This window comes from Tetrao urogallus, assembly GCF_951394365.1.
Source record: "Tetrao urogallus genome assembly, chromosome: 9".
Taxonomy (NCBI): domain Eukaryota; kingdom Metazoa; phylum Chordata; class Aves; order Galliformes; family Phasianidae; genus Tetrao; species Tetrao urogallus.
In genome coordinates this window covers 12,511,565-12,536,600 of record NC_136822.1, presented here as the reverse complement: position 1 = coordinate 12,536,600, position 25,036 = coordinate 12,511,565, and the positions used below count along the sequence as shown (strand labels likewise).

Below are 25,036 nucleotides of genomic sequence, written 5' to 3'. Positions count from 1 at the left end.
ACAGGGTCTATCTGCAGCTGCTCATCCATGCTGTAGTCAAGCAGTCATTTCAGGTAAAGCTGTCTCACTAGGTGTGCCGTGTTTCACCTGGAGTCCCAGGAGGGAGGCCTACCTGTGTATATCAGTCTTGGAATACCAGGGCTGCTTCTGGACCATTAGAAATCCAAAAATCTGCATGCTGAGGCTGAAGAGGATGTTAAGTATGACGGAGAGCAGCAAGGGAGGTGAGATGAGTTGGCTAGGAGGCCTGTAGGGAACCAGTTTTGGGTAGGCTTCTGTGAAACTCACTGAAACATGACAGAAACATTTACTACTGTGTCCAAAATAGCAGCAGTATTACATACAGCCTATTACATACAGACTGTTGTTAATGGCAGCATTTCTACCATTTATAACGTTCGTTCTAATACTTTCAATTATTATATCGAGCAAAAATACCGTGTTATTTTCCTACAAAAGTTTATTGGCTACAGCATATGTTAATTAATAGCTTTTGACTATCTTGAGGCATTTTTGGAAAACAAATTTTAGATTCTGGTTTTATTTGGCTACTGTCAGACCCAGAAATAAAAAGATATACTTGAGCTTTCCTGCTCTCTTCCAGTCACCTGGTAGCTGTGGCTTGGGATGTTGTGTTGCCTATGTTCTGTGTTTCCTGCTGCACTAAGCACCCAGTTCCCGATTACCTGGGGAGACAGAAGATTGCACAGGCCCTTCCAACAAGTTTCCCGCTGTTGTTTCAGAAAGTTATTCAGATTTTGAGTAAGCCTCAATGTGGTGTTGCCAAATAGGGTGTTTTAAACAAGGTAGCTTTCTGGCGTGACTCTTTCAGGTTTGAATTGATCAAGATCTTTTCTAGTTGTCTCTTCCAGTAGGGATGGAAGACAGTCACGTGCATTCAGTACAGGATTTTTGTGCTCCTGCACATTTCTTCTTCTAAATCTCTCTCTGCATTTGCTCTTTCTCAACATCCCTTCTCTTTCCCCTCCATTAGTGTCTTCCTCTCTCATTCTTGGCCCACAACAACCTGCTCTGTAATGCCTGACATTCTTCATTTGTTCCCTTGTCATTTGCATATTGCCTCTCCTGCCTACATATCTCCAAACGTGAGCTGAACTCAGCAGTGGATCTGTTTTCCAGAACAGCAGGAAAAAGCCTTAATAAACCTTCCACTTCATTAGGTCAGTTTGCTTTTTCTCCCTGTAGAGACAACATCCCAATTATCAACCACCTATGTGCTCAGCAGTTACAGCACTAAGAAACAACCATCTTATTTTAGAGCTTTCTCTTCTCTGACAAGATGTCTTCTCTAATAATCTAAATATCCAGTTCTCTATGCAATCTCTTTCCTTTCTTTCTGTACTTAGGACTACACATTTCCAAGGAGGTGAAAAACACATGAAATGCATTCTCCTCAAACAGAGGATGACTAATTGACTTACTTGTCATACCAATTACAGTGGTAATAGCCAGATCTTGAAACAAAAATTGGTAATTCCCAAAGGAGTTTAGTTGCTGAAAAGAGGAACGGAAAAAAGAAAACATCACAAATCAGACATTTGCTGCGGGCTTGTTTATATCACCTCCAGAAAGCTTAGTGTTGTTTTTGGGGGGAGCTAATTCTCAGCTGCTTGTTCTGAAATTCCAAGAATACGCTACTCAGCAGATAAAGGGACCACACAATCCAGCACTGCCAATAGATTCGTCACTACTGGGCTCGCAGTGAATACTCTCCTTTTGTGCATTGTTTGAACAAACGATGATTCCAGTTCACTCAATGCAATAAAAAAAAGTTCTATTTGAAGAGGCATGTCCTTTCTCAGTGCTGGGTGATTTCTGAATGTAAAGCCCTCCTCTCTAGTTGGGAAGAAGCCACGTAAAAGCGGTTTAAGGCACTCTAGGGGATTTTGCTTACTGTCAAGCTAATTTATGCTTCAAATGCTGAATAAATTGCAACAGCATATGCTTATGCCAGATTCTCCCACATCTGAAATACTGTTCAACATCTCACTCTTGTTTTTGCTCAGTGTGGATCCTGAGCCCATTGGCTGGAGCTAATGGGAATAATCTTACCAGTTTTCCATATCAGAGTGCAGAAGGACTAAATGATCACCTCAGCTCACATGAAGCTCCATATCCTAGGGTGTTTTTTTCTGTTTGTTTGTTTTGTGGTTCTTATGCTATGTTTCTCCTACAAAGCAGAGTAGCTCATCCAGTTCTATCAAACAAGGTCCATATTCCCAAGACGTACCCAGTACAGTAGGAGAACACCAAGGTACTGAATGGTGCTATACAGAGCCATGTACTTGAACATGCAGAAGGAAGTGACCAGGGCAGCACGGCCTTCCCTGCAGGAAGATGTGAATAAAGGACAGTAATTAGGTGATGGTCTGCTCTTGTTGCCAATCCTCTCAAAATGCAGTTGCAAAATAAAGCATTTGCCACAAGGACAGAAATCTCTACCATTCTTTTTTTCTGCTCAGCTGCAGTTGCCTTCCTCCTGTGGTTTGAAGGGAAATATATCTGTCTGTATCTTAAAGGAGTTTAAGACACAAACTGACCATATGGTGATTTCAGAGTCAGATTTATTTTTCTCCATGTATGTGCATTCTGGCTTGGTGGGAACAACAAACACTAATATTTGAAAGCAGTGGGGAATATCTCCTTCACATAACAGGAAACAAAAATCCATGCTTACCTGATGAGCTCTGGCACACACGCTATGCTGGGGGTTTGGGATGTGAAAGGTGAAGCCACCGATGCCTCCTGCTCTGACAATGATATCCCTGCATGTGCCACTTTCAAAGCCTGAAAATGCATATAGCTCCTCAGCACTCACAAGCCAGGAAGTGATGCATCAACCAAGACATGAGCCCTCATTACAGGATATGTTCTGTGAAAAGCAGCAGTCCCTCATCACTTCCTGTATGTGCTCCACCCAAAACGTTTCTTCGTTTGGATTTGGAGCAACAGGTCCAAAGCAGTAAGGGGATGACAGCATAAGAAAGACCATTTCCTACAGACCCCAAAGCCATCAACCCCAGCTGCAGAAGGCAGGATTAGCAGTGCCTCCTTTATCAGTGCTTCTTTGGAGTCACAATTTCTGTAGATATATAGGCTCTCTACTTCCATCTCCTGGGAAAACCTTGGGTACTTTGTGTAAGTGCAAGCAACTGCTTCACTGCTGAGATGGCAGCACTCCCATCTCCTACATGTGCTCAGTTAGCGATACCTACTGACAATGCATTCCTTTTTAAATAAATAAATTATAAGGAATTCTCACTTACCCCACAGTCATTGGCTCCATCTCCACACATGCCCACAAAGTAACTAAAAAATAAAGTGACCTACAGTTAAGTGCTGGGGAAAATGAGACCTATATGTAGGAGGGGAGCAGAGTCTCTGCTATGCAAGTTATTTCGGTAAGTCACACCAACTTTTTTAAAAAGCCCATTTGGAAAGCTGAAAGACTGAAATACAAGCCCAAGATCCCAGAATATGCATGTCCCTAGGCTAGAACCTCAGATGTCCCTCCAGTAAAGTCTTTTTGCTGTGACAGATTGAATACATTAGCATGTAGATTTATGTTCATTACAATTCATTCAGTTTTACACTGAGTGTAGTAAGGTTGATTATGACAGAGGAAGGGGTTAATGGTGATGGCCCAGCTCAGAAATGATGGATTGCACACACTGGTACTTCATGTTCATAGGGAACAGATATCACTAGGGGCTCTGCTTCTGGGACCAGACCTCACAGTGTCTCCTAGGGCAGACAGAGAGTGTCGAAGACAGCTGGAGGAGGGAAAGTGTAGGCTTAACAGGCTATCTGGGAACAGCTCCCCACCCTGCTGGTGAAAGGATGAGCCAAGACCTGTTAAACCTAGAAGTGAGTCCTTACAACAGCATCATCTTTATAAAACAGTCTAGTGCTTCAAGAGCTGAATCACTTTCGTCTTCAGTTGTTGACACTTAGATTCCAGCTCAGGGAAAGTTCTCGCTGTGAGGCACTGAAGGTGCTCCAGGGAAACCAGATAGTGCTCATACCAAGCTGGAACAGCTTAAGAATTACCTTGCTCTAGGGCAAGGCCTGGGACCAGGTAGTTGAGGCGGGAATCTTGACAAGCCCTTGTAATCAGTTAAATAATAGGCAACGAGATACTTGGGACTCAAGGATATATATATCTGCACCTCGAAGATGGTGCACAAAGTTGTAAAAATGCAGATAGCCCTGATGAGTCTTCTAATTCATCAAATGCACTAAAAAGACTGTTAGCAACAGAAAAGCTGCATTGCTTGGAGACATTTCAAAAATTCTTGGGTAGACAGGTGCTCCTGCTTCAGACACAGAACAAGAAATAAGAATGAAGAATGCAATTAGCAAAGAAAACTCAGAATTATGAGACTGTTAGGTCTTTGATGGGTTGTAAAAACAACATTAATTTCAGTGTCTCTTTTTCAACAGGCTTGTGGAACTTAATTTCCTGGCTGTGCTTCTGTGGAAGCTTCAGTTTTTGCACTTTTAGGAAAAAATATATTAGAGAAAAGCTAACTTTTATTAGACTCTTCTGAAGTTTAGAAATTCCTCAGACACTTTGCAACTCGGTGCTTACAAGAACTTACTCCAGCTTTTGAAACTCCTCCACAAGGCTGGATTTCTGACTGGGAGACATTCTGGCAAAGACTGTTGCATTTAGCAGGAGCTGTCAGGAGGAAAAAAAGAAAAAGAAAAAGGGTGTTTTAAGCAGTTGGTACAAGAGTCACAGTGATTTCAGTTATAAACTTGAATAGAAACAACCCAAAAATCACATTTCCAAACAGCTGCTGCCAGATCCCAAGGCAAGTAAGACTGAGGATCAAAGATAAAGTGTGTATTCATTTTGACAAAAAACGTGATCGCAATTAAGACGTAAGGTCCATAAGGTGTGTTGTTTGTAAGATGAACGAGTGTGTAGCAGAAATGCTGAGTCACGACTGAAGCAGTGATTGAGCACCTGGGGGGAAGGCAGGGCCAACCCAGAGGGGCTCAGGTGCATGCAGTGTACCTGAGTGACGAAAAGGGGCGAAGCCAGGATGCACCCCTTCTCAGATCTCATTAAAGGGCTGGCAGTGGAGGTAAGGATGCCTTCTGGAGATCCTTGCCTGCCTGAGACCTTTCAAAGGTAAGTAACTTTTTTTTTTTTTTCTTTCTTCTTTCCTTTGTTTCTACATCCACATCTGCTGTATTTGGGCTCCTTCTTATTTGCTACTGCTAAAGACTTTGCCACCCCTCTGTTATTGTTGTACTTTCCATACATTATAGCATTACAGCGTATTACTAAGGAGGGATTTACTGGAAGAGAATTAATGTGATTATCTTCTTCATAAAACAGATAAATCATTCCTAATCTCAGGTTGTGTAATACCACACTTTAATCCGTTCCTCAAAACATGAGAGAAGTAGGGCTGTGCAAAAGGTGGTCTTATGGTCACAAACGCTTTAAGTCATGTTCTCGTATGCTATGATACTGCTCTGCTCTCTCATGCTGGAAATAATATTAGAGCTTTTCAGACAGTTCCACCACATAATTGCATCAAAGGTTTACCTAGCCCATGAGTATTTCAGAGTTCAAGTTTTTCCCAAGGAATTCCTGGTGCAGATCTCTTTAGCTAATTACATCAGGACAATCTAAATCTACTGACTGGAAGGCCTACTCCAACTAAATAATCCACATCTTACCTTTGGAAGCAAGTGGCTGAAATGCTGTGCTACAATTTGGTAAGATTTTCCACTCATGGCAAAATGGAACTGGTCTGATTCCACTGCCAACCTAATTCTTCCAGTCTGACTGTCACTGTCCTGAAGAAGAAGAAGAAAAAACACTGAGTGCTGTTTCCAAGCCCTCAAAACCTCTCGCAGACAAAGAAAAGGATATCCACAGAGAGGGCACTTGTGAAGATCCTTGGAGGCCTGGTTTAGTCCATGCTTTAGTTTTGCATGTATGGGGAAGTACTAACTCTACCTGATCAAACAGGGCTTGTTCATTCAGTGCAGTTATGCAGATTTCAAGTCTGCATAATATGCTATGCTATCAAACTTACTTTGCAGGAAAGCATGCTTGAAAATGGCACCAGCTATGCGTGAGGGCTGCATGCAAATCTTCCATGGGTTACACTGTGAAGCTGTTCTCAAACCTAATCCAAGTAGTTAGCCAAAATATCATTCACAAGATAATATGTTAGGAAGGAAGCTATAGGATAGTACTTTGCATTATTACAAGAATTCCATCACTATTTGTTTTCCTGCTGCGTCATTTATTTTACTCTCACCGGGTTTCCATAATCTTCAGTTTTATTTTCTTCTAGTGGTTTCCATGTTACAGATGCTGAAAAAGATCCAGGTATTTTGTTTGCTTCCACAAGAATGACTCTGTTTGTTGGAGGAATCATCCCAGCGTTCTTTGCAACAGTTACAGCTGTCTGAATGTTATCACCTAGAAAAAAATGCAAGTGTTATTTGCAGTAAGGAATTGTTTGTGGAGGAAATGTTAACCCTTTCTTGAATTCCAAATTTTCAAATGTATCCACAGGTGTCAATAAGACTGCAGTATCCGTGCATGAGGAGGCTTTAGATAAAGATGAGAACTTTGCAAGTGAGGTCAGTCTCAATAGATACGTATTTAACCTGGCCTAAGCTTGAAGAAACATAACTACAGAATGTGCTCCTAGTTTCTGTGTTTGCATGGGGGGGGGGGGGGGGGGAAGAGTAACACTGCTTCACAGTAATTGCCCTCAGATGGCTTGGATGTGAGTTTGATATGGGAAGGGGTGAAGCCCAGGAAGATCTGTGTGATTTCCAGAAAAATGTGTTTAGATCACATTAAAACTGAGATTTATTCTTTCCAAATCCAAACCAATTCTTCAAGGGGGAAAAAAAGTGATAAATAGGCATCTGTAGGCATGAATTAGCAGATATCACATGGCTCAGTGATTTGTTCTAGCATCAGTGATCCGTTTTCATCATGATGTGCTTTCATGCATGTCACCTGATAAACTTAGTAGAGAGAACAAATGGGCTCACTGGAAAGCATCAGAAGATTCTGGTACAAGAGGGACAGACTATCAGGTATCTGACACTGCCTGGTGAAATTGTTAGAGACATAAGCCTGCATGGTTCAACTCAAGTGATAGTTACAGCACAGGTACTCCTTGGTCTGCAATTGTATGAAGGACACAAATGCCTGTGCCTTCTTACTGGTGCTGGAGACAAAGCAGCAGACTGCTCGCTCACTCGCACGTGGCTGAATTCCCTGTCTGCACTATCAGCTGTCAAAACAATCCATCTCATTTTGATACCTGTGACCATCACGCTCCTGATGTGGGCAGCACTGAGCTCTTCCAGGACAGGCTTTGTATCTCTCTTCAGTCGATTCTCCATTATCAGTAGACCCAGGAATGTCAAATCAGATTCCACCTCCTCCCTTAAGTGAAGATCAGATGGGAAGATTTAATTCCTTTTTTTCCCCTTACTTTGCTTTTATACTGAATTTGCTGATAGCCATTTGTTAGTGTTAATCATCCAATCTAATTCAAAGGATGTTAATAACTTGTTAGTTTTTAACAGTCTGAGGCTTTCTGGTTTTTGAGGTGCTATTTCAAGACCATCTGGGATTGCATTCCACCAGCAGTGAGAGGTGTCAGTTGAATATGGAGGATCTTTATTTTGTCTCTTTCTGAAGAAACAGTTCAGTACATAGGCAGCTTTCAGATCACGTTTGTTTAATTATTACCAAAGGGGGGGGGGGGGGGGGGGGAGGGGGGAGACAAACACCGTTTTGGAGCTATCCTCTCCACATAAAAAATCAAGCCTGAAGGATAAGTGGGATTGCTTTCTATTTGTGCACAGGGATTTTCCAACTCTGTTTTTTCCTATTCTTTACACCTGTGCTACTGCCACTTTTACAGCTGCAGTTGAGCACAGAATTTGGGAAACAGTGTCTTGTCTCTTTTTCTTTCCTGGCAGTGTACACTTCATCCAAATATAACTGCACACACAGTTACAAAATCTGGGCCATATTGTACACGTTTGCCTGCTGGGTTGGATAGGTTTGTTATGATGCTTGTGACAAGAAGCTAAACAGCAGTTTGCTCTTTGTCTCCATGTCATTGAGCCCTCTCAGCAAAGTAAAAAACCCTGTGAAAGAGCAAGTGAACTTCATCTGAATTAGGACCTGCTTATAGTAAACAGGGCAACAAATGTGCTAAGTAATTGCAACTGTTTCACAAGTGATGCTTCAGGAGTATCACAGGCAAGAACAAGAGGGTATTTCTAAGAGCCTATGGACTTATGTGTGGGCATACTTGAGTGTGATTGGTGGGAAAACTAATTCCATGAGAATAGCAGAAGGGTTTTCTGGCTTTTCTAGAAGTTAAAGAAAACCAAAGCTGTAATGCTAAAGAAGGCACAGACCAAGATTACAGGAGAAGATATTCTGTTGACTTTCTCTGGGTTAGAGAATAGGTAGTGTAATAGGGGGTCATCTGCTGCCTTGCTTAATCAAGAAGCCAGGATAAAAACTTAAAAAAACAAACACATTTGACTGAAATCCTAGATAAATATAATGGAGAGTGGTAGAAATTATGGGCTGAGGTAGGGGTTTACTAAGCTGCAGTTTGTGCTAGAGTTGAATCATGTGTTGATCCATTGCTAAGAAACACGTAAAGATTATAGGTATGTGCTACAGGTATTGGGTATCAATATCCATTCTACCCACTCTCAGACCCATATCCAGATTTAAACAGATTCTCTTTAGCCTGCTTCTAGCAAGCCCACCTATGCTACAGCCCTGGTCTTGGTAAAGGCCTTGGGGTAATGATATAATGTGAGGCTTATGGCTGAATGTGGCTGATAAGAAGCTATTTGTTGCTTACCTTGTTAGATCAGTAGATTGCTTTCCCAACTGTAGAGATTTATATGCCAGTCCAATCACCCTAAAGCCTTGTGCTGTGTAGAACAGAAGCTTGCTTTCAAAGTTCGATGGGACTGTCCAAAAGAGGAAAAGACAGCTCATCATAACATTTGGCTGTTTGTTTTATAGAAGAGGGATGGTCTTAGGAACCTTCTCTAAAGCATTTGTCTTAGAGGAGATGTATACTTAGAGTTCTAATAGGCCTTGGCATGAAGGAGAGCTGCTACAATGAATTTTGTTCAATAAGAAAATCATTGCCAATCCTCTGCCAATCTCCACTGAGGATCTTAAACTATTCTGCATAGATTTATCTTCTTCTAGCTTACTGTAAAGGAGCTGTGCTCTTCCAGCTGTCCACTCAAGGCTTGAAGAGAAAATAAAATGTTTTCTGGTACATAGTGGGTAACTCAAATACTAATTGTAGCAGAAACTGAATGCCTTGTACAATAGTTGGTACTTCTGTCTGCAAGCAGTACTTCTTTGCTGAGAAGGGCTGTATGAAAAGTTAGCCTTAGTCTGGAAGCACAATCAACATTTCAGGCTGAGATGAAAGTGCTTAGACTCAGAAATCTCATTAGGACCTTACACTACAATGCACTACCAAACTCATTATATCTATGTGTTTCTAGGAAGCATTTAAAATGTTGGTTACCCGTTTCTGCTCTGCACAACACAGCTACCATTTCTGGAGCACCTTTTGTGAAGACCTGTTTTTCCCCACCAATTTCCTGAGCAATGACAGACATTCTCTGCAAAGCTGAAGAAAACGGAAACTGGTGTAAAATGGTAATTCCTTCCACAGGGGCCTAGGAGAGAAGTAAAGAGATTAGATACTGTGAAGATCTTAAGCTCAAGCCAAAGCAGTTGAGTCCCGAGCCGTGCTGAGAAGATAACAATATGTAATGCACTGATTGATTTTTTTTTTTTTTTTTTTTTTCATAGTGGGGCAGAACAGACTCATGAAATTTGCACAGCGATATTTTGTTCAATCAATGTGGAGAGTTCTCTGACAGTTTTAGCAGGCTATTTGATACAATTCACTGAAAAGAACTCACCAGTCCTATTTGTTTAACAAGACTGCTACATTTTATACTAGTCTGTTTTTCCTTTGCGAGATATTTGAAAGCTTTCACACCAGCAGAGATCTGATCAGCTTCTGGAGTCACCTGCAGCCCCAAGCACTCTAGAGGCGATCACCACTTGGCTGATCCTGAACTGAGTCTGGAGCCACCAGGGGAGGTAAATTCTTGGGCTGGACAATCTGCTATCTAGCAATCCCCTGCTCACATCTTTTTTCTGTTCTGAGCAGCAAGCTCCCTCTGGCAACTATTTTTCATCACAAAGAGTATGATGCTCTCCCTGCATGCAATCCAAATGAGAACAAGTGTGGAAGAGTTGTCTTGGACTAGAACAATCAAACATTTCTCTATTAAGAGGTAACTCTCGCACTAACAGTTTAACTAACAGATGTGAACCTTGCAGATGGCTTACACAGTTGGCTTTAAGTCCAGGTCTAACAACTGTGGCATGTGTAGATCTTTGATCTTCAGTCTGGTGTCCACTGGAATCATCTATCACCTGTGTTTTGAAAGACAAAAGTATTTGAGGTTACAATGTCAGTATAGCTGAAAGAAGCTCAGTGGATCACTTGGCGCATTTTGTTCCCTCAAAATGAGGTATCTTAGTCATTATTGCCCTCACACTAAGAAACTCCAGTAGCAGAGAACTCACTGCTTCCTTGGCAAACAAATTCAGTTGTTCATCAGCTTCATGAAGATACTGCTGTACTCTCGCATGGCAAATAGGTTGTGTTATCTCCCAGACTAATCCTTTGTCCATCACAATACATTCAAATGCAAAAAAGCACTTTTTCTTAACTTTAGCCTCAGTGGAAATCTAACAGATAAGTTTTTTAATGTAGGAAGCAACATTTTCTACTCTTGAAGTCTTCCATGAGTCAGCTGTTTTTTAATCATCACAATGTGACTGTGAGAATATTTTGTGTTGTCAAGGGCATGAAATTATTCTTTCAGGTAATTTTTTCTGCCTAAGTCTGAAGTGGTGAATTGATGCCCCTGAGGGAAAAAAATACTTTCTAACTCCTGTCATTACTGGATAGTTTTTTTTTTTTTTCCTTGAAACTTGGGCGTCTTATGTATTTTGCAGATAAAAACAGACAGGCCTTAAGTATGGATGTTGTCACCCACATAATTAGCTAACCTGGCCCTGAATCTTGCCTTGTACCAGCAACAGCTTGTGGCTGTATCTTTCACTAGATAACTATTGGTCCTAATTCTCTTACCTATCTCAGAATTGCAGTCTCTCAATTTTTTTGTAAATGCTCAATATTTCTCAATCAGATGCTAAGAAGGGCCACTAACAGCATCTGTACATAATGGGGCATAAAGGGAATGAAAGCAGAGTGCTTTGATATCTATTAGTTTTGTTCTGTTCTCATTACTCTGCAAGTGTAGTAGTATTTGCCACCTGTGAGGCCTTCTATCATCCTCAGGTTTGAAATCCCATGCCCATATGAAACATCTCCAGAATGACAAAGCTCTACCAAACATTGAATTTTTGTGGCCAGTTCAAAGTGGCAGAAATAGTTGCATGCCAGTCCACATCTGTATACAAGTTATAGCTAGGACTTCTTGCCGTCCGGTAGTAGCCACAGTCAGAGTTGATACCTCAATAGGATTTGCATGATATCCACCACTCAGTCAAATGCTCTGAATACTCAATGTACTCCAGTCTGAAAGCTTTGGACAGAAAGAGCATTTCTCTAAAAGCCTAAGAATGCGGTATCCCTTCTGGCTGTTTTACTTATGTTCAGACAGTGACTGTTTGCATGGAAGGCTTTGGGATGTTTCTCCTTTGCAAGAAAATATCAAAACGCTATATCATTATTTGCATTACAACAAATCACAGTTTACCCAATTAGTTGCCTCAAACATTTTCACATCCAGTGGGTCTCCTTGGATCCTGCCCTCCAGAACAATTAATGAATGACAAACAACCATTGCACTGAATGCTGGGCTCCAAGGCAGGCTGTGGTCTGCAGGGAACCTGTGAACATCCTGAAAGCTAACACAGAAGAAACTATAAAAAATAATCTGAAGACATCAAACACATATGTCTAACAGAAAAAAATGTCGTAAGTTAATAGGATGAGAGGAAGTGGCAGGAAAGGTTCAAGTTAGATGTTAGGAAAAAATTCTTCTGGAGAGTAGTGATGAACTAGCAGAGGCTGCCCAGGGAGGTGATGGAGTCAGCATTCCTGGAGGTGTTCAAGAAATGTGGAGGTATGGTACTGAGAAACATGGGCTAGAGGGCGAAGTTTCTCATGGGTGGATGGTTGGGCTAGATGATCTTAGAGGTCTTTTCCAAACTCTATGATTCTATGTAAGGAGACTGTTAATGCGACTGTTAAAGTCTCATCCTGTGACCAGGCATCAAGCATGTTTCTGTAGATTTGTCCTCTCCCAGGAGCTATTTCTTGTGCATATCCCTGGATGGAATACACATACTCAGAATAAGTGTATTCTGTGTATTTAATAGTCCATTGGGATATGCATCAGATTATGAAATATGTTACTTGGGGATTTTGCAAGGATTCAAACTGGGAGGCTGATACAAGCCTGGGCATCTTTGTGCATTCACAGTTCTGGAAATGTAAATGTGCAGAAATAGTGGCACTGTAGGAACAGCGGTCTCATGAGTTACGGTAATTTCCTGTTGTAAATGGTGAGGGCACTCCTGCTACTCTGAAATCTAACCTAGGCAGAATTCCCTGCCTGCAGGTGCACAGGACCTGGAATGAGACAAACAACATATTCTCCAAACAACACAAGAATTCCAATAGATATCTAAACAAGGGGAACTTTTCATTGGTTTTGATGTGAACATGTTTTTCAGATTTGTTTGTATGTGTTGGAGAAGTGTCTGGTCACTATCCCACAAATTTAAATCCCATTAGTCAACAAAGAGCCTTACCAGTTTCCTTCAGAGGGCAGCAAGCCCCAGAGATCCAGGCCATCTTCTGTTAAGGTGCCAGTCTACGTTAGAATATACGTTTAAATTAACTTTGCACATTTAGATTTACATGAGGAATAAAAAGTAAGACATATTTCAAGAAGCTGCTGTTTAGAAAATGTCAGTACAGTGCAGAGAAAAAGTGCTACCAGATACTTCCTAGGTTCAAAACAAACAAACAAACAAAAAAACAACATACAACAGTGTACATTCAGACAAACGTAAGGATGAAAGACTGGTCCATGTGTTTCTAAAATACAATGGAAATGCTTGACCACATTCTCCCACCCCTAGCATTGCTCCCATTGCGAGTGCAGGAGCGACTAATACAGAGGAGTTACTTTGTCAAAGCAGATGAGGTTCAGCTGTCCACACATATTGATTCTTTGTGGGCTGATGCAGAAGATGCTCTTTTTCTTCAGCCTCCTCTGGGTGTAAATGATTCCTGTTGTCAAGGCAGCTGGTAGGGCTGGGGGGACAGCAATAGTGATAACGTCCAATGCTTTCTTCACTACTTCTCCTGCCTCCTCCTGATGTAAAACCAAAGGCAGTTATCAGCAAGATGATGTGCTGTTTGGATTGTCTGAGAATAGCCCTCTTTATCTCTCCTCCTCTGCACTGTAGATACTTCATGCTGTTGGTTTGTGGGTTTTTTTTGTCTGTGGTAAAAAATGGATTGCTTTGATTTAACCAAAGGGCCTAAGGCTACGCCACTGCAAAAGGGCCTTCTCTGTACCAACAAACCTGCAAAGCACATGAATGAGCTCAAACATGCCAGGATAGGTTATTACACCTTCAGTCAAGCCTAGCTCACTATCACAAAGCACAAAAGAATTTGCCACTGCCATGAGCATTCATCCAATAATGTAGCTACAAATCCTACAAATGTAGCTCTGGGCTTCATATCATGGTGACAGATTAGACATATGGGAAAATGCTAAACAGGATGGCCTTTATGTGAAGGAAAACACATAGAAATAAAAGTTACACTTCTAAAAGTAATCTCTAATTAAAAAGTTAAGAAGTTTGTGTAAAGATAGCTACACGTACACTGAATGTTGGTATTCTTATTCTGGGCAGTCATTATCACTACCAAAGGATTGAATGCATTTCAAATTGGGTCCTAGGACAGGGGCACTGCAAACTAAAGCCAATCTGCAGTTTGGATGGATCTGAAAGCCATCACTGAAGTTCTGTTTTTACCACTTCTAAGCCTGGAGATTTGACCACAAACCATGCTGCCATGCTGTTTTTGACACACTGAATTTTCATCAGTTTTTTGTTCTCCCTTCTTTGATACTATTTCAGACCACAGAAGTTCCATTTTGATACTGTTTTCAATTACCATGATAACATCAGCATGCATTTCACGTATTACAAAAAGGGAGGAGGGCTGTTTAAGAAGAAAAATAAAAGAAGAAACTTGGCAAAGCAGAGCAAATTCATGCCTAATAAACCTAACAAACTCTGGAAAAGAATAAGTGGAGATGTGGGTGAGTGACTTAACTGATACTTGGCTTTTCAAAAGTTATTTCCCAAAAGCTATACTTATATAGCAATAACTAAGTGAAGGTTCCCCCACCACACAAATAACTATACAAGGATATGACAAAAGGGGCAGAAGAAAATAGGGAGTTTTTTATGGTGTCAGTAAAATTTGAGGATGTGTGTCTGTATCTGTATTGTTTAGGGCTCTGCAAGAAGCAGAAGGGAGAAAAGTGGCTGAAGGGGTGCGTGTGTGTAAAGTGCTCATACCAGATATGCTAGGAACTCTGGGGAAATGAAAATGGGGACACAGTGGGTTTTGACACCTTGTAATTGAATATCTAAGAGTTTATGGTGTCACAAATATAATTTCATTGCAAAATGGCCACACGCACTAAGGCAAAGAGAATTCTAAAATCATACTTGTCATATAAAAGTTCATAGGAAACCACTGAAATTTCAAGACTCTTGAAGGTGCGTATGACTATTTCTCCTGCATTTAGTAACTCACCCCATTGAGTGCAAATACACACACTGTGTAGATCATTCCAATGGTTGCAAATGCTATGAGGCACATCAGGAACCGGAGGGCATCTCTGTACAACTTGAAGTTCACTGGTTTAGGGTAGAGAATGGACCTCACCAGATCTCCTTTGGCTGTATTGAAACCTGAAAAGATAAATTAAGATCATTACATGGGGAAGTCACTTCCAAAAGTTCTCTAAGAAAAAAATAGAAGGCTTTGAAATAGAATTGAAATAACTTATGAAAGAAGGCCAAGATCTTTCATTTTATAGTATGTGAGCTAATATACAGAATATAGAAAAAGAACTGTCTTAAGCAGGATTTTTTCAACAAAAAGCAAAGCTCAAAGCAAAGAGAAATTGTTCTTTTTAATCATATGCTAGTGGGTTTTTTAAGAGGTATGCCAAAGAAACTGAAACAATGCATAATAGTTTAGTACGGATGGGGATATTGATTGTGAATGTCAGTTAATTCCCTTAGTGTAAGGTACACCATAGAACTTAAATTCAGACTCTGGAGACCTCTAAGTCATGTTGCAATGAGAAAAAGCATGAAAGGAAAAGCAAACTGATGTGCTGACTGACCAGTCTGCAGCACTACAGCTTTCACTACTCCTCTGTCATCTCCCTTGATCTGTATGACCTCTGTTCCGCAGAAGAGGATGTGTTTTTTGTAATCCTCTGCACAGTGAACTCTCCAGGGCTTCAGGTTATCAGCTTGGGGTAACTGGGTCTTTGTAACTGGAATACTTTCTCCTAGGAAAGATGAACTCAGATGAGGAAAACTGCAGTATGCCTTAAAATCAACCTGCTGACAGTAAAGTATCTAGACAGAAAGTAAAGGTACTTCTTAGAGAAACCAGTGTGGAGAGATGTTAAATTGATATCATTACATCTTCAAAATGAATAGGAGTTTGAGCCTAGCAGAAAAGAACAGATTCTGCCAGAGAAAAACTCCCCTTTGCACTGGTACAGCAGCTTCTTGCACAACAGCTCCTTGTATGTCTGAGAACTGAAAACAGTCCAAGGACTCTGAACCACAGCAGTATATACAGAAACCTGAGCAGAGACTTTAAGTGGTATTGTATGACTCCAATTGATAGCCACAAGTTGTTCACATAGCTTGAACTTTGTGTGCAGGTCACTACACTATTACCTCAGGCAGATTGAATGTGGCATTACCTGATTCCTGCTTGAGAGCCAGTTAAGTATCCTGTGTATGTCAGAGCAGGTACGCTCAGGTAAAGCAGCAGAAATACTTTCACTGAATATCTGGTCGCTGAGGCTTTCTAAATGAAAGGAGCTTCTGAATTTCTCAATTACATGAGATTTCAGAATGGTTGGTTTGAGTTCAGTTCAGACTTAGACCAAATTTAAAGATGAGAAACAGAAACACGAACATCTGCTCCAAAAATCCTTTTTCTACAATGAATTCACCCACTTCATGTCCCCCCCACTACTATCACATGAGAAGGGGATTAATTCAATGTAGAGCTGCACAGACACTTCACCTGGTTAGAGACATTGCAGCAATTATGATGAAATATTCAATGAATGAGAAAAATCCCTACAGACCAAATGGACTCTGTGCTCTGTGTGGGAACAGCTTTGTTCCATAACTACTGTTTCTTCTCCTGTCCCACTCACTCCACTTCCCTTTCTAGTTAGAGGATTGCTTCCTAAATGTTGCACCCCAGAAAGAAAAAAATGAACAGCTCTTCCCAGTAAGTAGCTTCACATCAGGTACTTAATGAACTGGGACTAGCTACTATTCAGTCCTCTTTATAGCAAACATTCCAAAGAATGCCCTTCTAGGCTAACTATGAACTATCCCACAATGAGGATGATTGATTACGCTGTATGTCCTGTGCCACTTGCTGAAACACCATGATGATGTTTTAACAGTGAATCTGGAAGGAACAAGCTGTACCTGTCAGCATGCTTTCATTTACAATGCACTGGCCACTGATCAAGATGGCATCACAAGGCAAGAGGGCTTTGCCCTCCTTCAAAACCATCATGTCTCCAGGAACAAGATGATGTGATTCCAGCTCTTGGAAACCTGTAGGTGACATGCAATGAAATCTTTGTGCTTCACATATTTCTCCCTGTTAAGGGTAAGAATACAAGGAAGCTGAATATATCATTATTACTTCTTTATAAAAGCTGATTAAAAAAGGAGGGCAAGTAGGACCTAAGAATACAGTATCCCTTATCAAGAAAAGTCTCGGTATCAGTTCAAATTGCAGAATACTTTGTCTCAACTAACAATTATTACTCCAGTGTACTGACCTGACTGAAGAAGTTTAGATCTACATTTCTTAGTTTGACTCCCTTTTTTTGAATTCTACAAATACCATGACGATGAACAGACTTTGAAAGCAACAATTAGGTGGACTCATACTCATTAAATTGTTATGTGGTTGGCTTCACCAGCACTACTTTAAGAAAAATGACATTGTTCTTCTTGGTAATTTTTTTTTTTTTTGTAAGACTGTGCTCATACAACCATGAATATGATTGATGTGCCACAACATACTTCTGGATAAAACCAAACCAATCTGCAAATGGTAGTTAAAAAAGCTTAGAGACAATAGAGGCAACTGCTCTGGAAGGAATTTGATGCTATGCATTCTCAGATTCAATATTAGTAGCTTCTAAAATGAAATGCATTAAGGAAAGAAGTATACACAAGTTACCTTCCTTATTCCTGCAGACAGTGACCATGATGTTGTTATGAGACTCAACCAGTCTTTGCAGTTTAACCGATTGCTATAAATTAAAGGCGAACATAGAAAAGTGTTACATCTTATGCGATGCAATTCATCCACTAACTATTCCCTTCTGTTATTTGTGGTTATGAGAGCCTTCATAAACTGGGGTCTGTCCCTGCCAGGAACTGTACAATCATACAGAAAAAGAAGCTCCCCACCTTAATTGTGGAGACGATGCAACAAAAGGTTACAAAGCAAAGCACTGGAATGGGGAAGGGAGGATGTGGTTAAAGTACCACACAGAGCTTATTATGACTAGGAGGCCAAGCCACTGCACCTGCTAAAGCTTTGAGTAACTCTCAGAGCCCAGTACATGTGCTTGTTGCAACATCCTGGGCTTTCCTAGATAGTAGAAATAAGACCTCCTTGTGGAGAAAGGTGGGATGTCTCACCTACCTGCCTAAGATCATATACAGTCAAAGAAATTGAGAGGAGAGACATGACTATGATGGCAGCAGCATATTCCATGTAGTCTTCAGCAAACCACAGACACACACTGAACAACTGGAATACGTAAAAAGGATTTAAGACCTGTTTGGAGAGAAAGAATTACTCAAGACTTGGCCATATCTAAATGGCTCCAGTATTCCCAGACAGCACATCTTGTTAGAAATAGGTTGAAATAAAAGCTATGGAATTAATTATTATCTCTCCCCACAGTCTTTCTGATTTTGTGAGCAGTGGCCCAGCCTCATCAGTCTGGCCCATCTCCATGGAACACAAGTGCCAAATAATCAGGGACAATAGGGATATTATTTGCCATGTGAATGGCTCAATCCAATCAACCCAATCTTTGTTTTGCTTTGTTCTTTACAAGAAGCTGAGATCAGGCTGTGAAGTGAGCAGGGTGCTTGCACACTGTGAGTAATACATCACCACAAACACTCTGCTTAGGCCATGCGTGTATCCAGTTGTAGTCAAAAAAGTATACTGGCACTTTACACATTGCTGTGTAGCTACAGGCATATGCCAGCTAGTGCTGTTCATGTCATCTCTGCTGATTCAGAGATAGCCTTTACCTGGAAGATTTGATTTCCAATGCAGCTTGTAAACATTCACTGACCCTTATAAGGCCAACAGAATGAGCTCCCAGGACACAGACACAAGCAAACAGTAAGCAGCTACACAAGTGTGGGGGTAGTGCATACAGAACAATGGAGAAGAAATGAATTTATGATGATTTCACAAATAGGATTTGAAAAAGTTGGGTGCTTGGTAGGTGAGAACTGAGAAACTAACAAGACACAGAGTCCATCATATTCTACATGTATACTCTGCCTTCCAAAATAGCCTTAAGAGTAAAATTGACAGAAATGCTGAACCTCTTTGATGAGTAGTTTCCAAATAGGGATCACTGGAACATCAATAGTGTTTGGCCCACATATCACTCTCCTGCATGGGATAAAGATACATCATTTACAAGTAAAGTTGTGACTATATCTCAAGAAGCTGCAGCTGCTAATAGTCCCAAAGGCTTGTATTAATCCCAATTTAAAATCTGTGAGGATGTTTCTCCAAGAAAAAAAGTTTAAAAAATATCCTTTACAGTGCTTATGTCAGAAAAGATGAATTTACCAGTGAAATCAACTCAAACCAAGAGCCAAGAAATGTAACACAGAAAATTCAACACAAGTTCAATACAGCTACATGGAGTCCCACTGAAGAAGCACACAAACAACTTATCTACACCATCCCCCAAAGCCCTTCTGCTACTCCAAGCAAGAACAGCTCAGAGTTAGTTACAAAGCATAGTTATTTCTTGATTGAGAAGAGTAACAGTGATGAACACTCAAAGGCATTTCAAAACCTTGACAAGGAACACACAACATGCTAGCATTTTTAATTCAATTTTTCAAGCATGGCCACTTCATCTAAAATTATGTGCATATTAATGTATGCAAAAGAAGCTCAAGAACAGTGCACCGAGAACAATGAATTTTAATCTCTTTGAAATCCATATGCTGAGTACTCAGAGTGTTTTATGAGTGTGCTCATACATACCTGAGACTCTGTTCACTGAAGGTAAGACCAGAACCAAATTTGGCGTGTATAGCTGAACAAGTGTGGTAGTCTTCTAGGGCTCTAAAATATAAATAGTATGTTTTCCTCAAGACATCAGTCCCAAAATGTTTGACTTCCTCGGAATCTTGTGTAATCGTTCTATGGAACTCACCCAACTTTCTGGAACTGCTTTGCATAGATATTCCAGAGATAGCGGATTTTTTGTACTTGGATACTTTTCACCTGCAAAATAAAGCAGAGGCAGCAAGAGCTGCAGCACAGCAAACAACGATTCTCACAGGCCTGCTCAGACATTCCAATGGATGAGAAAGGCTCTTTCAGGAAGGCTTCTGAGACACTGTTAATGCTTAGCCCTTGCAGAGCTGTTATCTGTGAGGAATGCTTGCTATCATTTATGACATGCAAAGGAGAATGTCCTGCCCTGTGCAATAATTATGAAGCCTGTTAAAGATAATGGTGTTTCATACCAGCTGGAAGAAGGTAATACACCTACGCACATAAGAAAGCAGCTTTAGAAGACTCTCCCTATCCAGGGAATTAAGACAATTAAATTTATAGTGAACCCATACCCTGATGCAAAATGGAGCTATAACCAGTCATTAACCTAACAAGAGGTCTGTAGCTAGGTGCATGTAAAGGAGTTCCAATATTGAAATGCTAAAAACCAGACCGGGAAATGAGACAACTTGCTGCAGGAGTAGTTCCTTGGGTAGCTCTCGGGCATTACACAGTACTCTGTGGAATTAAGTAGCTTAAAAGGCAATAAGGCTTTATAAACAACATGTAAGTAAAGGCTTTTGAATTGTCAGTGAAATATTAAACTGTTTGCTTTTTGCTTCTTGAAATCTCTTCTCTCCTACCTAGATGTTTTGACTCATGTGAGTGTTGCTCAAAGGGTCTATTATTTAGGGGCTGTATTGTTTTGTTTTGTTTTTTCTATGTTGCTAATTCGATCCTCTGAAGAATGTTACAAATCAGTCCTCACTTTCATACTGAGCCAGCTGATTAAAGTAGCTGGCACTAAAATTTTGTATGTACGTTAAGATGTGCTCACACAAAACAGCAAAAAAGGCAATAGCTTTGCTCAGCTGAACTTATGTTTGTAATGAAAATTTCTCATGAAATAAATTATTATAGATACAAAAATAAATGCTAACAAGTTAGAAATCTGTTTCTTGGAAGGGCATACAGCTCTTTTATGGGCTACCAAGTGCAAAGATCTAGTGTCTATATGCTGTTACTTGTTCTGAAACTGAGTTAATTGTGTTTACTGAAATCATGGAGGATCACATGATCTGCTTGGATCTATTAATCTTCTACCTTCTTCCACTGCCTCACTGGCATCTCCAAGCTCTGGAATTGTAAGAGGTCAGGATACCTTTTTGCAAGAACAGTGGACAGATCAAGACCAGACTCCAACAAATACACACTAAAGCACAAGTCCATGCAGCAGCAGGTCTCTTAGCTGAGTATGTTTCACAGCTCACTTCCACCCCACAAAGCCCGGTGGAGATTTCCTACATCTCCCAGATGCTGCAGGCAATAACTGACTTACCTGTAAACTTGGCTTCATTAAGGCTTCATAGAAGATGGAATCTTCCTCAGCAGTGCTTGGATAATCCAACCTACTTCTGATAATTCCAGACACAGAGATCCATGTCACATGCTTACGTGAATAAATCTGAAATTCATCCTAAACAAATACAAAAGCAGCACAGTTTCCCTCAAGATCAGACCAAACTCATTATCACTATAAAGTGAATGATTACTGTAGGCTTTTCTAGGGAATTGCTCAACTTTTTTTAAAGAACTATCCAACAGAATCCTTCCAGCACCTGTGATTGATAGATAAATCAGCAGAATGGGAGCAGAACCACAGTCCTTTCAAAATGCAAGTACTACAAAGTAATTCACTGAGCAGAGGTCTGTTGCTTGGCTGATAAGGATGGAATGTGAACACTTAGGTCATGATCACTGAACAGGCAAATAGTATGGGACAATCTGAGATGTAGTGATCGTACTGTAAAGAAAACATCAAAAAGCATGTAGTTGTGCATTGCAAGATGGATGTTTAATGCTTTTCATAGTCATTCCTGTGTTAACATTCCATTGGAACAAATGTTCCAGTAGCACCGCGACACTCTTAGACAAGATTTTGCCACAAACTCAGCTCATGCTCTTGCTATTTTTGTAAGGAAGTAAGTTCAATATTGGAACGGCCTGATAACAAGCATTGGTAGTTCAGTCTTAGAGATCTGAACAACTGCTGTAATAAGCACCAGCATTTTAAGTCTCAGGTCTGAACACCAAACCACATGCATTAAAGCTAGCTATACGACTGACTCAGATAGAATATTCAGTATGTAAGAAGTTGGGCAGATGGAGAAAGTTGATTACCTCAGCTAGCCAGGTTCTGGAAACTAAGTTGTTACACTTCCCTTGGAACTGACAACAGAAATGTAAGATTCTGTACCAAATATGCACCTTTTTGAATAATTTAAGGGTTCAGAAGAAAATCTTTAAGAATGTTAATATATCTTAATTATTTGTGCACTTCTCTCCTTACACCCATATTTTGAGTCAAATATCATTTATTTTCTGATATTTATCTTCTATTTAAATTTCAGAATTAGTATTCATTGGGATGTAGACTGAGATGGGAAGTAATCAATAACACAGGTGCTCATTATTTAAATTAAAGTCAGACAAGCTTCAATAACAAAAGTGAGTTAATAAGCTCTTGAATTGCCATTGCAGAAATGATGATAAATTATGAATGAAGGTTTTATGTAAGGCACAAGAGAACTCTCAGGATCAAGCTGACAAGATTACTTGTATTCTCATTAGCAGTAGCCATCATATTTGAGAACTAACATGATCATAAAGAACGTAGCAAAAAATACCTGTCGTTTTCAAGTAAAGAACACAAGAAAGAAATTTGCAATCGCAAATGCCCAGAGCATATTTTCAGAGAGCTTACTGACAAGAAGAATTTACAATATGATTCAATTCTTGTTTAATTACACAAAGGATCATTTTAAAACCCATTTATCTGAAAAGTGCTTGGCATAGTAAATCCATTTAAAATGACACACGAGAGTGGGCAATTAAAAATGCAAACCAAACTGAAGATTAAAAAGCAAGATTAAACCTAATATGCTTCTTAAAAATAAAATAAAAAAAAAGTTTTTTTAAATCTCCCCTCTGGCATATTAGATTGCAGTTTACACATAAAATACGCAACAGGCAGATCTGTGATTTCCAAAGCCCAGCATTCCAGCTGCAAAATGCATTTAAGAAGGCAGCTTAGACACAATGGTGGCACAGTTTGTAATAGCACATGTCATTATTCAGGAATCTTTAAAGCAAAAAAAGAAATCAAACTTCTGGAAACAAACAAGCCCTGCCAGCTTCTGGAGTATTCATCTAGGATTCAAAATCAAGTTTCAATTTGCTTCTTTCAGTTTTGCAGTAGTTTCCATGAAATGAAATCAAGGTATGCTGCAGAGCTTCAGCGCAGTCCTCAACGAATAGAAGAACTACCAGCCAAATATAACAGCTCTGAAAGCATTCTCTGCAGGATTATCATCTTAATGGACATGGAGAAAGATTGATGCTTTGGTATCTTGAGAACGCATTTGCAGTGTAGAAAACACAGGGATGGTGGAAGGGAGCTGGAAGGCTTGAGAGCAAAGAATGCAGGCATGAAATCACAGATATTACAGATTTTTCATCACAGTCTTTCAGTTCATTGCCTGATCAGCTCTTAACCTTCATTCCAATCATCATCTTACATGCAGTTTGTGTAATAGTTGAGAGTTCTGTAACTCAGTTATAGCAAATATAAGATATTACTGCAACACATCAGCAACATGAGATTTCAGCTTACTGGATTCATTCCAATTAACTCACCTTCCAATTAACTACATTTAAGGGACTAATTTAAGGATTAAAGTAGGCACCTACAGTTGTTCTAAGCAACACAACGTCTGCTTCTTCCAAGCTGCAGGGGACACAGTTTGCCCACACATCCCATTCTGGTTTCCAGTAGAACAGCAGCAGGAGAGCCCCACAGGACAAGATGTACCCAGCAATGCACAGAGCCTTCCGGCAGCACTGGGTTTTGTAGCCAAAAATTTCCTGCACAGCAAAGACAAGGAAAGAACCATCCTTACATCTGGAATAATACAGGTTCCCATCATCCACTGTTCTTCTGTAGATACTGTTTGGTATGGTACTGTGGGGAAAACAAACAAAAAACCCACAAAGTTGTAGAACTTTCATTTTGCTTCTTTATAGTACATGACCAGAAAATCATTTTGCTTTCTGCATAGTTTGCATCCACCCACACAAAATCCGTATTCCTGTAGTCTGTCCGAACTTCTAACACAGATTTATTTAGTTGTGATTCTGTGGATGAAAAAGTAAGAATGATTTGAAATGATATCGAAATATAAAGGTCCTAACATTTAGGCCTTAAGACAGGAAGCCAAGCTTGCTTGCTCAGCTTTTCTTAAGATCTCTGGGTGAGACCTGCTGGAGCTGCATTGTAAAACTTGGCACTGTATTTGTAGGGCTGTTACCACCTTCCACAACAGCTTCAGTGTGGGGATTTGGGACCTTGCCAATATGCTACTGTCCTAACATCCCAAAATAATAATAACTGTTATTAGGAACAGCTAATGAACACTTGCACAATGCTTTACATGTTCAGAGGGCAAAAGGAAGCTACTCTCTGTAGCTGTATGAGTAGGTATCATTACTCCTTTTTAAAGCTGGGGAAATTGTTACAATGAGGCAAGGTGACCTGCCCAAAACTTCAAAGGGATGACTGTCAGCATTATAGTTTAAGAACTGCCAGGTCATGGTAGCATGGCCAAAATCTCTCTCTGTGGTGCTATCAGAGGTTGGGTAAAGGTGAAACAAAGTGTACAAAGTGATTTTACAGAGCAGACCGAGTCCTGATCTAAGTGAAAGATAGAATAGCCGCAATTACATCAGATGACCAAGGGAATTTGCTAACGTAAGGGTTAAGATTCCTCAATCTCCTTCTTCTTAGTATATCTGCAGCAGTTGTGCAATCTGCTTCTCAAGATCAGATATCTGCAGCTACAGATATTGCAAGATCTATTCACAAGGGGAGAAGAAAAGATAATGTAATTGGAAGGATGAGTAATACATAATTCCTGGTTCTGTGCTGGTGCCTTTGCTTATTATGCGAAACGCAGGCCCTACCCTGTGCTTCCGCTGGG

General features: G+C 40.3%; 1 protein-coding gene across 1 annotated transcript in view; it reads right to left on the bottom strand.

The window, feature by feature from the left end:
* The window catches only part of LOC306949786 (putative cation-transporting ATPase 13A4), a gene marked incomplete at both ends in the record, with an annotated part of 32,046 nt that overhangs the window by 3,085 nt on the left and 3,925 nt on the right, over positions 1–25,036 (bottom strand). The window contains 25 exons of the mRNA XM_079539804.1: positions 113–287; positions 1,443–1,515; positions 2,252–2,348; positions 2,699–2,808; positions 3,288–3,330; positions 4,623–4,702; positions 5,719–5,838; positions 6,309–6,472; positions 7,335–7,459; positions 8,910–9,021; positions 9,600–9,753; positions 10,439–10,525; positions 11,881–12,031; positions 12,941–13,002; positions 13,321–13,509; positions 14,976–15,133; positions 15,574–15,744; positions 16,919–17,050; positions 17,688–17,760; positions 18,159–18,293; positions 19,085–19,154; positions 19,764–19,844; positions 19,936–20,006; positions 21,340–21,477; positions 23,751–23,924. Of these exons, the coding sequence (XP_079395930.1) occupies positions 113–287; positions 1,443–1,515; positions 2,252–2,348; positions 2,699–2,808; positions 3,288–3,330; positions 4,623–4,702; positions 5,719–5,838; positions 6,309–6,472; positions 7,335–7,459; positions 8,910–9,021; positions 9,600–9,753; positions 10,439–10,525; positions 11,881–12,031; positions 12,941–13,002; positions 13,321–13,509; positions 14,976–15,133; positions 15,574–15,744; positions 16,919–17,050; positions 17,688–17,760; positions 18,159–18,293; positions 19,085–19,154; positions 19,764–19,844; positions 19,936–20,006; positions 21,340–21,477; positions 23,751–23,924 (2,945 nt within the window). The remainder of the gene's footprint in view (positions 1–112; positions 288–1,442; positions 1,516–2,251; positions 2,349–2,698; positions 2,809–3,287; positions 3,331–4,622; positions 4,703–5,718; positions 5,839–6,308; positions 6,473–7,334; positions 7,460–8,909; positions 9,022–9,599; positions 9,754–10,438; positions 10,526–11,880; positions 12,032–12,940; positions 13,003–13,320; positions 13,510–14,975; positions 15,134–15,573; positions 15,745–16,918; positions 17,051–17,687; positions 17,761–18,158; positions 18,294–19,084; positions 19,155–19,763; positions 19,845–19,935; positions 20,007–21,339; positions 21,478–23,750; positions 23,925–25,036) is intronic.